The 14,915-nt window shown below is 39.7% G+C and overlaps 1 protein-coding gene across 1 annotated transcript in view; it reads right to left on the bottom strand.

The window, feature by feature from the left end:
- Positions 1 to 14,915, bottom strand: part of RYR3 (ryanodine receptor 3) — a 529,413-nt gene that overhangs the window by 140,529 nt on the left and 373,969 nt on the right. Inside the window, exon 44 of the mRNA XM_084776329.1 lies at positions 11,097 to 11,232. Coding sequence (XP_084632455.1) covers positions 11,097 to 11,232 — 136 coding nt within the window. The remainder of the gene's footprint in view (positions 1 to 11,096; positions 11,233 to 14,915) is intronic.

Raw genomic sequence — 14,915 nt, 5'->3', positions numbered from 1 at the left:
TCAGGGTCAGTTTGGGCTGCAGTCTTCTGATGATTTGTCTGCAGCTGAGGCATCAGCTTCTAGCTAGGTTCACTCTACGGTTGTTGGCATGATGCCACAATTGCTTGTTGGATGGTAGATTCAGGCCTTGTTTCCTGACCTCTTTCAGGGATGCTTACATGTCCTCATGACATGGCTACTAGCTTCCCACAGATTAAGAGAATAGGGCAGAAGCTGGGGTTCTTGTAGCACTCCCTGTAGTATTTTATTCATTAAAAGTGATTCACTAAACCTAGCTCATACTTAAAGGAATAAGATTTAGGCTTTGTATTTTGGAGGGAGGAATCCAAGATAATTTTTAGACATTAAAAAAAAAAAAACTACCTGGGGCAGTTTAAATTCTGTTTTGTGAAAAATTACTTGGAATAATTAAGGCTGGGCATATAACTCAGGGGTAGAACACTTGCCTAGCTTGTTCACAGCTCTGGGATTCATCTCTGTTTCCACCTAAAAGTGCTACATTGAGGGCATATGAGGATGAGCGCACTTGTGGGACTTTAAGGCTGTTTTAGAATTATGCTCACTTGATCCAGAAGTTTTCATGATATTGACTTTAAACAGCTCATCATTGTTCACCAATTGTCATATAGCTCATTTGTTCATGGAGAGTTTAGAGAATTTGTGAAGATATTTGTCATAGGAGCTAAGCACAGAAGCATATGTACATAATCCTAGGACTAGGAGGCCGAGTCAGGAGAACAACATGTTCAAGGCCAGCTTGGAACACAGATTGAGACCCTTTCTCAAAAACAAACAACTTCCTTTCAAGTCTCACCCAATACACAGCAGCCAAAAACTGTAATCGATGCACATACTGGCAGCACTAGTTAGGCTCCAAGGCCTAAGAGAGGAATATTTGTGATAAGTAGAGAAAATTGGTGGTGCTATGAGTAGAGTTTGTGGGAGAGAGTTGAGGAATAATTTGATCAAAACACATTGTGTGCATGTATGAAATTCCAAAATATAAATATATTTTTAAAAGAATAGCATGCCACTTCTACCTTATATTCTTGATATAGCCTGGTAACAATTCAATCACAAGGGAGTTATTTTAGTACAAGTACCAGAAGGAATGACACATTCGAAAGGAAATACTCTTTGACATAGATGTATTATGTGTCACTACTTTCAAATATTTCTAGCCTGTAATTCTTAGCAGGCAACACATACACATGTCCTTTGAAACGCTAAGAGTCAGAATTGGAGAAAAAACACCCAACCTTATTAGTGAGGCTGACTCAAAGACCGCACTCTGATGTTTTTACCTCACACTGGAGATGCTTGTGGGTCAGCACATGTTTAAATCAGCATGCTGAAATCAGTTGAGCTCATCACACGGCAATTAGCACCATAGAGTTATAGGCTACAGAAGCACCAGAAACAGATGGAGAAATCGGAGTTGTGTATTGAGATTAAATCTAAGCTCATTTGCCCAATTAGCCCCTTTTAATCCAAACCTCACATTCTCAGAATTTAGCTAATTAGATTGACTCCGAGAACTGACCTGGGAAGCCATTCCTTACTTGTTTCAATTTAGACACATGTGGGCGATGCAAACATAGAGTGTAAGAGGAAGACACCAGAATCCAGTCACTGTGGCAGATTGGACAAGGGACCAAGGGGAAGCATTTGGAAAGGCTTCATGGAGCAGTGGGATGGAAGAGTGTGAAAGCTCTCTTTCTGATTGCCTGTAGCTCTGTGAGCCTGACTGCCAACCAAGTCTACTGAACGTTGACCTTCAGGGTACTTGTCATGGGAGAAAGAACATTTTGAGGTAAACTGCTTTTGCTCAAGGGTACACTGCAATAGCTTTGCTTGAGTTTCTGAAAATAAGAAATGAGATTAACAAGAGTGTGGATGGCCACAGTGCCTTCCTCCAAAGGCTTTCAGCTCAGCATCGATAATGCTGCAACTTCCTTTCCAACTTGTCTGAGCAGTTGGCTGAAAGTATGAATGACTCTCTCCATTTCACACTGGCAAAGATGTCAGACTTCAGGGACAATTAATAGACTCACTGATCGTCAACCTGTGTTCTAACTGAAGTTCTGCTATGAAGTCGGTTGGACTGTGGTGTGGTCTCCCTTCCCATTCTCTTATGATAAACTCTTGACTTAGGGAACTCAGTGGAATTCTTCAGAAGTAGCTTAAAGCAGGTGAGGCCCAGAAATCTCATCTTCTCAAACACTCTGAACCTTTCCTTGCATCTGCTTTTCTCACTAAACTGCAATTTTGTAAGGACGGAGTGCTATCGCTAATTACCTAATCCTATGTGCTCAGGGTTTTGTTAATGCTTGACATATAGTAAGCAATCAAAATAGTTATTGTTTATTAATTTTTTTGATGCTGAGAGCTGAACCCAGGCAAGTTCTACCCTGAGCTATACCCTCACCTACAAAAGAGTTGTTTGTTTGTTCTTGCTTTTTAAAGACAGGCTTTTTCTGTGTAGCCTGGCTGTCCTGGAAATAGCTTGGTAGACTAGGATGGAGTCCAACTCACAGAGATCCACCTGCCTCTATGCCACCACCCCTCCACTGAGTGTTGGAATTAAAGGCATCTGCTACCACCATCCAGCTAAGAGTTTTTGAATAAATTAATAGATCACTCAAGGGAAAGGCTTGAAATGTTTTAGGGGGAAACCCTGCCTCTCACTGCATTATCAGACCATTGTCAGCTTCTGAACAGAAGAGTGTTAGTTGTACATGTTCTCTGATTTCAACTAGTCCAAGGGAAAAGAGAGATCCCCTAGGAGTGAGAGAGAACAAAGGGTTCATCAAGAGACTAGAAATACCCGTATAGATATCACAAGGTAGGGGTGCTAACCAAGTCCCCACACATGATTCTCAGTGGATGCCATTTTTGATCTAGTTCCAGGATCCCTGTACAAAGCCAAAGCATCACAGGGACTGAAGATATTACTCTTCCTCTTGGTCTGAGAGGGAGAAGTTAGGGATATGTATGTAAAATACTGTCATAAAACAAGAGCAAACCAGGAAGGGTTAGCTGATTTTTCATTAATTCAAACTTTCACTGAGCCTACCTTCTAGCCACTGATCTAGAAAAATGAACAAGTATTAAAAAAGATGGTGGAGCCTGGACCCCAGAATGAGTTCCATGGAACAGAACTATCCTATCAGACAAATTGATTGACACGAGCACTCCCCAGTTGTCTTGCACATGTACAATGAATCAATGCTTATTATCTCATGACAATAAATATACATTTGTCTGCAGGCAGATATAGGAGAGTAGATGTCCTATGCTATGTCAAAACACCATGACCAAAAGTCAAGTTGGGAAGGAAAGGGTTTATTTGCCTTACACTTTCATATCACTGTTCATCATTGAAGAAAGTCAGGAAAAGAACTGCAACAGGGCAGAAACCAAGAAGCAGGAGCTGATGCAGAAGCTGTGGAGGGGCACTGTTTACTGTCTTGCTCCTTATGGCTTGCTCAGCCTTCTTTCTTATAGCACCCAGGACCACCAACCCAGGGACAGCACCAACCACAATGGGCTGGGCCCTCCTTTCAGATAACTTTAGCTTGTGTCAAGTTGATATAAAACTATTCAGGGTAGTAGAGCCCTAGAGTTTGGATTCGATGTCAATGAAGTAGTCTGGGCAGAAGAAGAAAACAGCCTGGGATAGCATGTGGCCAGTAGAAAGGTGAGAAACACGTTGCCTTCAAAAATGCTTTAGACATGAAATCAACAGATTTCAAAGATAGACAGGGCATATGAATGAGGAGAAATGCAGCTGCCCAAGGTTTGGTCTGTGTATCTGAAAAACACATGCTTGAAGTTAAGGAGATGGAGAATTATTGGGGGGAAACGGTGGGTTTGGGATTATAATTATATATGCAACCTTTAGATGTGTGGCATTTCAGATGCCTCTTAGAATTCCAGTGGAAAGATAAAGTGGGAAAGTGTAAGCTTAGGACTTAGGGAAGAAAACAAAGCAAGATAAAGGAGGTCATCAGCATATGTGTGAGTTTGAAAGTTAAGGAACAAATAAAGTCCTGTAGGGTGGACTGGCATGGTGGAACCCTAGGGCTAGGATTTAGTCATGCTAAAATATTACTTGTGTATTTATAGTTTAGGTCCACATATTTTAGAAAACTCAATGAGGTGCATTTTGACAGACTATATAGCATCTATTCAATATAAAAGTTAACTTGTGATGCATGCCAGACATAGAATATTTTGTATAAAGAGTTGATGAGGCAGGGCTTTTAGATATGACTTTAAATCCTATTTTAGTTTAAATTCCTGGTTTTATTTATATACTGAGCTTCATTCACTATTTTTATTATTGAAATCACACACACACACACACACACACACACACACACACACGATTCTGGTCATGTGAGTTTGTTGCCAAGATATTCAGCACTGAATACAACAGTGTGGAAGCCACAGAGTCAAATATCTTTTATCCTGGTTTTTAAATATAAAATGTACACCATGGGATTATGTGTGAAAGCCCTGGGACCCACTGGGTAGAGAGAGCTATTGGGAGGTTTTAGAAACTTTAGAAGGTAAAGCCTAGGTGAAGACAGTAGGGCACTGAGGTCTTTCTTGGGGCTATCTTGTTCTTTTCCTCCTTCTTGACCTTTTTCTCTCTGCAGCTGAAGATGATCTTCTATCACAGGTTCTTGCCACCCCAGTGTTCTGCACAAGGCATGAGGCCAAGCAACTGTGGAGTTCTCTAAAACCATGAGCCAAAATAAACCTTTCCTCCAATAAGTTGTTTATATCACATGTCTGAGTCACTGACATGCGAACAACACACACACTCTCTTTTGAACCTCTCTCTCTCTCTCTCTCTCTCTCTCTCTCTCTCTCTCTCTCTCTCTCTCTGTGTGTGTGTGTGTGTGTGTGTGTTTGAGTTTTCACAGACAGAGTCACATGTCCTGGTATCAGTCTCTATACAATTCTTGTGGGTGTCTCAACTGTTTCCTTCCCCTTCTCAGGCATAGAGACTCCACCAGGTACTGAGGGAAATGACTGCAGTAGCACTGGCTTTGGAGAGCTCACACATAACTTTTAATCAGTAAGAAAGGGTGAGGAGGTGCTGAGTATGAAAGCTCCATTAACCAATCTCAAACATTCTTTGTATCATTCAGTCTCTTACCATGCTAGCTGGTAGTGTTTCCTGGGTACATAATGACATTGTTTACATTTTCCCTTTTACAACAGTTCTTTACTGCTGGTGACACTTTTGAGAGTTTGTTGGGTCTCTCTAATTATATTATAAATTTCAGAACAAAAGCCACATATTTATTTTTGTCCTGACCGCACCTAGTCTTTAGTATTGGTCACAAGAAAAGTTAATAAACACTCCCCATATCCACAAACGCACAGACAGAAGTGCACAAGATAACACTCAAGCACCTATACCTTGTATGACCTTTAAAGCTAAGATGCCAATTTGTGCTCTTGAGCCCAATAGGTGAAATGCATCCTAAGAACTTGCAGCATCTATCAGCATGACCTCTCTATACAACTTTTAAGGTGGACATGATATAATTATATTATCTCAAATAATAAGAAATTAAAAGAAATACAACTGTCTCTTTCTCCAAGGTACTATTTAACACTGTCTTCTCTAATCACTCCTACATCGACTTTATCAAATTCCAACAAACACCACCCCTCCTGGCATAGGCACACTTAGGTGTCCCACTACATGTGTAGGTGCGTTGGGTTACAGAACCTTTAACAAGGATTCCAGACACCTTCCCAACAATTCTAATTGAAACCATGCTGTTTTATGCTTTGAGTTGAAAGACACACAACTTCTAGAACACAGTTCATTACTTCTTACAGCCCCTCACATAGTCTTCATATGTCACGTGACGGATAATGAACATTAGGACTGCTGATAGTGTATCAGCCTGGGGCAGCAGCTTCCAAGGCCTAGGGAATGACTGTATTTCTCACAAGCATGCTTATAACCTGATGAAGTGGTGGCTGCAACAAAGAGCACAGAATGTCTTCCCCTCTTGTGGATGGGAATGAGGTCTTTCCTTCCTAATACCTACTTTAGGAAGTGATGAGTCATAGACCAGCAGTCATATCACGTGTCTGGCTGCAGAGTTGGCTATTTTCAGGTACATAGACGCTTCCTCTCTCCCAACCCAAAGCTTTTAAGTGAAAGATAATAAAAAATACAGTAAATACAGTAGAGAAAAATGATCTTTTAAGAAATTCTTTTATATTGAAGTCTTATTTATGAAGGTTATATAAAACATTAAGCTATGCCATTACAATAATATTAGAGTTTTTCAATTGTATTATTTTGATATCAAAAAGCTTTTCACTCAGGCTTTAAAGTATCGTTAATTAATATAATTATTATCCTTCCTCTTCTCCTTCCTTTCTTCCCATTATCCTCATCGCAAGAGACTGTGTCACCCAGGATGGCCTCACACTTGAAATCCTCCTGCCTCAGCCTCCTGAGTACTAGAATACAGGGAGCTAGCCTCCAGACTATGCTTATTCACACTGTGTTTTCATGTCCTTCTACTGATGTGACTTGGAGGCAAAGCATTTAATCTCTTTAAGCTTCCAGGACTTATTTTTAAGATCATGAAGACAACTTTACCTACAGCTATGGTCCGAATGCATGTATTATGCCAAACTTATAACCTGAATCCCAACCCCCCTCAGTGTAATAGTGTTTAAAGGTGGGACCTCTGGGAATGATTAGCTCCTCAATGTGGTCTTTATGAATAGGACTAGCATATTTATAAGTGAGGTTCCCGAGAACCTTGCTACTTCAGCCATGCTATTTAGTAATCTGTAAACCTTACTATCAAGTTAGTCTGATGGTGCTGACCTTGGGCTGCCCACTCTAAAGTCTTTGAGGCAGAAATCTATTTTGTTTATAACTTAACCAGTCAATGGTATTTTGTTGTAACTGACTGAATAGACCAAGATATTATAACATTGAATTATTGTGTAATCTAATAGTGAATGTTTATAAAAAAATATATTGAATAGTCTAGCATGTGTTAAAAGTTCAATAACTAGTAGTTTTTAAAATCATTCTTCCCATCTATTACCATCCCTACTATTATTCATCACTATTTTTAACCATGTCTATCATCCCAACCTCTATCGTTTCCACAACGTGTAATGACCACTATGCCAACTATAATATTCTAGCATCACTATTACCATTAGTTAAAAGAATCCCTATTATCACTAGATATAACTTAACATAAACACCTCTATTACCTGCTATCACGTATATCATCACCTATTATCAGGACATTGCCCATATACCTGCCATCACTGTAATAATAATTCTCTAAGTCTATCATGCTCATCCCAATGTACATTATCTGCTGTCATTATTCCCAGTGTCACCTGCCCTGAACACCTCTATCATCACCTACCATCTTGACTATTACTTAGTATTATCTACTATGAATATCCCATCATCCAAAAATCATCAGCCATCACTATTCAGCATCACTTACCTTAAACTCCTCTACCATTCACCATCATCATTTACCACCACCACCCAACGTGGATCTCCTGTATCATCTACCATTATTTATTGTCACCCACTATGAATGCTCTATATTTCCTAATCCTCCTCCATCATTCACTGTCACCTACAGAGAACTGCTTCACCCATCCTTCACTATCATCATCAAGACTATCACTCAGTATGAACAGCTTCATCATCCACAACACCATCCATCACCATGAACCAACATTCGCCAGCACACACCATGAACATTCATATCATATACCATGGAAAGCTAATCAAGTTTTCTCTGGCTTATCTCATCTATACCTTAAAATAACTCATATATATTCTATTATTAATATATTAAAATTTAATAAATACATTTTAATTATGTATTAAAAAGGCTTTATATATTAAAAAGACCTGGGTTGAAAGGTTTCATTAACTTGTTTAAATTTATATAGCCCATAAAATATAGAGCTGATTTTGAACTCCAGATGTTCCATTTTTCCATCCTAAAGTCTCCCATAAAATATGACTGAGACACCCTTTGTCTTGTAGGTATTCAAAACTAAAACTATTACATGAAAAATTTCTCCAGATAACTGTCTTTGTAAATCCCCTGAGATAATATAAACCATTATAGCTACAAGTGGTCTGCAGATATATGCAATTTCCATTTGCTGATTGATCTATTATCCTAATAGACAAATTAGGGACACCTCTGAGTATTGCGCACACTAAATTCAGTATTATTTGACCTAAAATAAGCTTACAGTGATCTATGCTAAGCCATTTTCTTTTTCTTTTATCCTGATTTCTTTCCTCTCTACCTTCCAATCTCTCAGCTAAGAATTTCAGCTTAGTGATTTAGTGTTTAACACACTCACATTCATCCATCCATCATCCATCCATCCATCTTCCTCCTCCTTCTGTTCTTCCTCCTCATGATCACCATTACCACCACCAGCAGCAGCAGCAGCAGCAGCAGCGATCCATTCTTTGTGATTTCTTTCAAATGTATTTACTCTCATCTATCTCTATCTTCACCATTATAATTCAATTCAACCTGAGCACAGAACCTGTCAGTAGTAGCTGTCACTCTGTCTCCTGTTACAAAGGTTTCCCAGTTCTCTACACAAAACATTTGATACTAAACACTTCAGCTTGGCACTTATGCTCTCCCTATTGCAACCATCTATCTATCTTTCAAACCTCATCCTCTACTGTCATTCACACAGCCACCCTCTGGATCAACAGATCACTGTTTACTAAGAACAGTGTGCCTTAGCCTCTAGGACATGTTCATGCTGCTCCTGACTGGATAACCTCTCCTGCATCTGTTTCTAGAAACTTGACACTTGAGGTTCATCTTGAACACTGTCTCCTTCACAGTGTCTTCTCTGATCATCTCAAGAGGACAAGTTCATCCTCTTGATGGTATTGAGTGGTCCCACCCTGCCTTTATACCATTTATTTATTTATTTTTAAAATAGTGATATCTGTATATGCATAGTCCCCTTTAAAAGACTATAAATAATTTTAGAGCAGAAGCTGGTGTACTTTCCCCCAAACAAATATAGTACTTCTAGAAATAACATAAATATTAGAGCCAATAAGTGTATCCAATTTATTAGAACTTGTGGCATTATGAAGATGCACTGAAGACTCTAGGCTAAAAAGATATAAACAGCATGAAGGTAAGAGAGACATATCACATTTTGGTCCAGAGTTTAGTTCTTTATGGTTGTACCTAATCAGCAAAAGTTAAGTGTTGGAATTCATGTAATCTACATAGGATCATAGCCAACAGATACCTTCAAACTGAGGGTTACATTAAATGATTTACAAAATCCATCATCTTGACTATGAAGGCAGATAAGATGAAAGAAAAATCAAACCTGCTTGCATCCATTTTGTCTGTCATGCAATCTATGTACATAAAAACACTTAAAAGATATATTTTCTTTTTACGTGTGTGTGTGTGTGTGTGTGTGTGTGTGTGTGTGTGTGTGTGTGTGTAAGCACATGTATGTGGATGCCCTTTGGGGACAGAAGATGGTATCAAATACTCTGGAACTGGAGTTATAGGTGGTCATGAGCTGTCTGATGTGGGTTATGGTAACTGAACTCTAGGCTTCTGCAAAAAAAAAAAAAACAAACAAAAAAAAACCCAACAAAACAAAACAAAAATGCATTCTCTGTGGCTGAGCAACCTCTCCAGTCCTTAATTCTTTTAAAATTTTTTTATTAATTTATTCAGATTACAACTCAATTGTTATTCCATCACTTGTATCCTCCCTCCTGCTTTCACCCTATTCCCCTCCCCTAGGTCTATGATGGAGGGGGACCTCCTCCCACACTATATGGTCATAGGCTATTAAGTCTCATCTTGGTAGCCTGCTTATTCTTTCTTTGAGTGCCACCAGGATTCCCCACCAAGGAAAGGTGGTCAAATATGGAGCACCAGAGTTCATGGCAGAGTCCGTCCCTGCTCTCCACATAACTGTGGAGAATGTCCTGCCCATTGGGTAGATCAGAGTAGGGGTTTGATTAAGACAGTCCTTAATTCTTAAACAACTAGTTATTTATCTTATGTGCTTGGGTATTTTATCTGTGTGCATGTCTCTGTACTGCATGCATGCCTGGTGCCCACAAGAGGCCAGAAGAGGAAGCTGGATACCTCAAGATTGGAACCACCATGTGGGTGCTGAGAATCAAATCCCAGAAGAGCAGCCAGTACCCTCAAGCACCAAGCCATTTCTCTAGCCTTACACCCTGAAATCTTAGTGTTTTCCCTTTCTCTCTCCTTCCTTCCTTTCTGTTCTGATATATTAATTCTGTGCTAATTCTAGAGTATAATTACTTTGACAAGAAGTGAAATAGACTATTCCAGGATATACTAAAACTGGCCTTGAGAGAAGAAAACAGCTTTAAAAAGGCTGAGAAGGGGAGAAGCTTGGGTCTTATGGTTATAACAGAGAAACATAGCTGCAGTGCAAATCCAAGTGAATTAGTGTTGTAACAAAATCTTGGTTTTCAAGAAAGTAGTCCAGTTGTCTTACAGAATGCTGAATCATCATTCTGGCATGATGAGAGTGTGCTGGTAGAACAGAAGTTCATTACAAACAGAAGATAATTTGTACCAAGAGCAACAATATTCAAAGCAGTTATGGCAATTACCCCTTGGGCTTGAGTTACCTTTAATAGCTATTCACTTCTCTATGAACTTTTGATCCACTTCTGCATCCATCCATCCTCCCACCCACTCATAGACTAAGTCTAAAGGCACATGCTCTTTTAGCTCTGTAAAACAGAAGAGGTGATAGGAGAAGAGGCACACAGAGAAGGCAAGTACAAGCGCCCAGCAGCGAGTTTCTTGCTGGATCTGTCACTAGAGTCTCCCCTTGATGCTTGTCTGGCCTATTCTTTCTCGGGAGTTCTCTTGCCAGTTGTCAACCATCATTAGAATCTGTTATATTAAGTGACAAAAAAGAAGTGAAGGAATGCCTTTCTGTGTAGATAGCCATCATTATTTTATCGTGGGTCTGAGAGGCATGGAGCACATGGGACTCACTGTTCACGAAGACAGCAAACCTCAGGAAGGACAGATAACGTTCCCCTTCGATGGGGTTCCAGCCAACATCAGGGTATCCTTTGGCCAGAAGCATGGGGCAGCTCTGAAGGCCACAACCTGCCAAGTAGGTTACGACCTGCCAAGAACAGTGTAAGAGTGAATGTCCTTTACACTCAGTAGGATGATTATTACATTAAAAGATACAAGTAAACAGAAAGTAAAGAGAAAAATAAATTTTGATAGAGAAAATTTGGACCCCATTGAGCTAGCCTAGGTGAAAAGAAATGAAACTAGGTACCATGGAAAACAGGACAGTTGTTTCTTTAAAAAAAAATAAATAATAATAATAAATAGAATTACCATGTGGTCCAGAAATTTCATTCCTGGTTCTATACACAAAAAGTACAAATCAGGTCTTGATAGATAGTTGTATAATCCAAATTCGCAGCAGCATTGTTCCTAACTGCTAAAATATACAAGTAACCTAAGTATCTCTCAACAGATAATTGGGTAAGAAAAGTATGATACATGTAGATATTACAGGACCAGCCTTAGAGAGGAAGGGACTTCTCATGGACTAGGTCCACGTAACTTGTGCTACTCACAGACATGTTAAGTGAGATATGTCAGCTATGGAAAGCAAATACTGTGTGGCTTTAACTCAGATAGCAAGGACAGTCAAAACCATATAGACAGAAAGAAAAATGGTAGTTTTCAGGGGGCTCCAGGGAGGGAGGAACAGGGAGTTACTGTTAAATGAGCAGGGTTTCGTTTGATGAAATGGAAGCAGCTATAGAGATGATTGTGGTGCATAACATTATAAAAGGCTTCAGTTACTCTGGACTGTACACTTCAAAATGGCTAAGAGAGTAAATTATGTGCATTTTATCAAAATAAAAATAGAAAACTTCTACGCATGTAAGGCCAAGAGCTATGCTAACTTTTCTCTGTAAGACAGCTGTGAGAGCTGCATTCCTAGGAACTGGAAACTTATCTGTGGAAGCTAGGGAGAGCCCAGGTATTCACCCCTACCCAATAATTACAGTCTTTACAGATTAATCTTAGGCCCTTTTGCTCTGGAAGTGGGATAATCTAAGGGTCCAGGTGCAGCACAGACCCTCCCCCCCCATTTCTTTGGGGTATATAATTCAGTAGATTTGGAACGAGAACCTGCAGTCTCCAGTTGTTTGCAAGTAACCAACAAGATCATGACTGTGAGAGTAAATTGGTAGTTTATAGGCTTCCCTAATTCCACAAAGGGAAGTTGACAATTCTGCAAGCCCTGTGGTGGCACTCTAGAGGGGAAGACAGAACGGTTGGAAGGTCAGAGCATACAGATGGTTTGCAGGTAGCCTTGTGCTGCATGTGATCTTGCCTTTTGAGAAAATGTATTATGCATTTATTTTTAGGCCCGAATAATTTGTAAGCATATAAGCATTTGGAAAGATATAAAAGTATGAGAGAGAACATTTGTGGTACCAAGGCTTGTTGTGTTCACTTGACCATGGTTAATAAAAAGTTTTTGAGTGGTACTTGTGTAATCAGGGGTGGGGTCCTGACTCAAGCTTTGAATCAACAACTATTTAAAGCCAAAAGTCAAGATGTTAAGGTTGGGATGCCCAAAAAGAGTCAAGCTAAATACAGATTGGCAACAGTCTCTTTGCTTTTAGATTACCAGACAAAATGTGAGATTTCAGCCTGTGATCTCACAAGAGTCCAGATTTTATCTACTTTCCAGCAGATCATGGACAAATACCTGCAAATCATCTGTTGCTTAACATTTAACTGCATCTCTACCTTTGACCTTGGTTTTTGTAGAGAAGAGGAGACTTTACTGTGCTATCCTATTGTGCTGTAAAAGTCAGAGTGGTATCTGTCCTTGTTTTTATTTTTATTTTTGTTTATTTTTGGGTTTTTTCTCCTTTTTAAAAATTAATTTATTCTTGTTACACCTCAATGGTTATCCCATCCCTTGTATCCTCCCATTCTTCCCTCCCTCCCATTTTCCCCTTATTCCCCTCCCCTATGACTGTTCCTGAGGGGGATTACCTCCCCCTGTATATGCTCATAGGGCTGTCCTTGTTTTTAATTCCCAGGCTGTTGCACACACATACACACACACACACACACACACACACACACACACACACACACACACGTGATGCTTAATTAATATTTCATTTAAGAGTCACATATTTACTGTTGTAAAGTACTATCAATTTGCAAGAATAATGAGTAAATCTTACACAAAACTCAACAAAAATACATCATCACCGTTTTTTTCTTATCAGTACAGACACTATTCTGCTCAAATCTCAGATTTGACTTTGCTCTTAAAATGTTGAGGAGGTGACAATAGGAGAGAGAAGTGGCAGAATTTTCAGGGCTACAGGCACAAAACTTTTCACTGGCCACTAAGATCAGTGCCTCTGAGTAGGGGTGCTATGCACTTCTAATAGACTTGACTTCTGTCTGGAGAAATAGAGAGGCACTGAAAAATTTAGCAGCCTCCTTCACTGTTCATCCCTCAAACCAAACTTGGGCAATTTCCTGGTTGGTGCAAATAAGATCTGTGGCCCTGTACCTAGCCAGCAAAACCAACGGCAAAAGGGAGGTTAGCTTCAACCTTCTTTACAGAGTCCCCCGAGAACCCACCTGTCCCCTTTCCTAGCTTGTTTAATCCCACCCATCACACTTTATATCCTCCATAGGAGGTTTGATGTCCTCACCAAACAGCAGCCTTTCAAAAGATGAATGGAGTCTAAAAACTGGGTACAGAGTTCAAAGCTCATGGTGCCACCTTGCTGCAGACTCGTGAACTCTTTTCACAAAACATTCCTTTTGGTCATTTAGGTATATGAGTAATAAGGCTTGCTGAGGTCTGTTTCATTAGAGCAGAGATCACAAGTAGACACATCAGTGGGGGAACAGCTCTTATGGAAGCAATCATAGGTGTCATAGTGTTTAAGTCTTGGTGTATGTATGTGTGTGTGTATGTGTGCCTGTCTGTCTGTCTGTCTATATAGGAGATAAGTGGTGTCCCTCTTATCTTAGACCTAGCAGAATAAATTTCTAGTTTTTTTCCCCTCTGGGAATTTCATTTACTCTTCTTGCAGTTGGGAGAGCTGATAAACATTAGCCCTAAGTCACATCTGACTTCTTTTAACTTTATTATGCCATCAGTTGTTTGATAAAGTTATATTTGACAAGCTCAGTAAATAGATCCTTCTCCTACTGAACAGGAGATTATTATGTCAAGTTAAAAAATGGCAGACTCAGAAAGACAAACGTTTTATTGCATATGCAGAAGGTAGATTTAAATGTAAATTTATGTACATGTGTGTGTGTGTATGTGTGTGCGCGCACACATACACAGGTATAGTGGGGATTGTGTGAAGGAAGGAAGTGCTATAGAGGAAGAGGGAACAAGAGGAGAAGGTGATAGAATATATGTCTGGAAAGCAGGATAGGGAGGCTTCTGGGAGGAGGAAAGACACCAGCAAGAAGGGGACAGAAGAGAACAAAGAATAATCACACACACACACACACACACACACACACACACACACACACACATACACACACATACACAAAACATACACACATACACACACATACACACACATACACACACATACACATACACACACATACACACACATACACACACACATACACACATACACACACATACACACACACATACACACATACACACACACACACACACACACACACCCCACCACCACCACCAAACACATTTTTTTTATGTTATAACCAAAATTTTAATGAATCAAAATAAAGATCCTTTTCCTGACT

The sequence above is a fragment of the Acomys minous genome (genome assembly GCF_964271855.1).
Source record: "Acomys minous genome assembly, chromosome: 3".
NCBI classification, from domain to species: Eukaryota; Metazoa; Chordata; class Mammalia; order Rodentia; family Muridae; genus Acomys; species Acomys minous.
The sequence above is the reverse complement of the archived record's forward strand: the minus strand, read 5'-3'. Positions and strand labels throughout refer to the sequence as shown.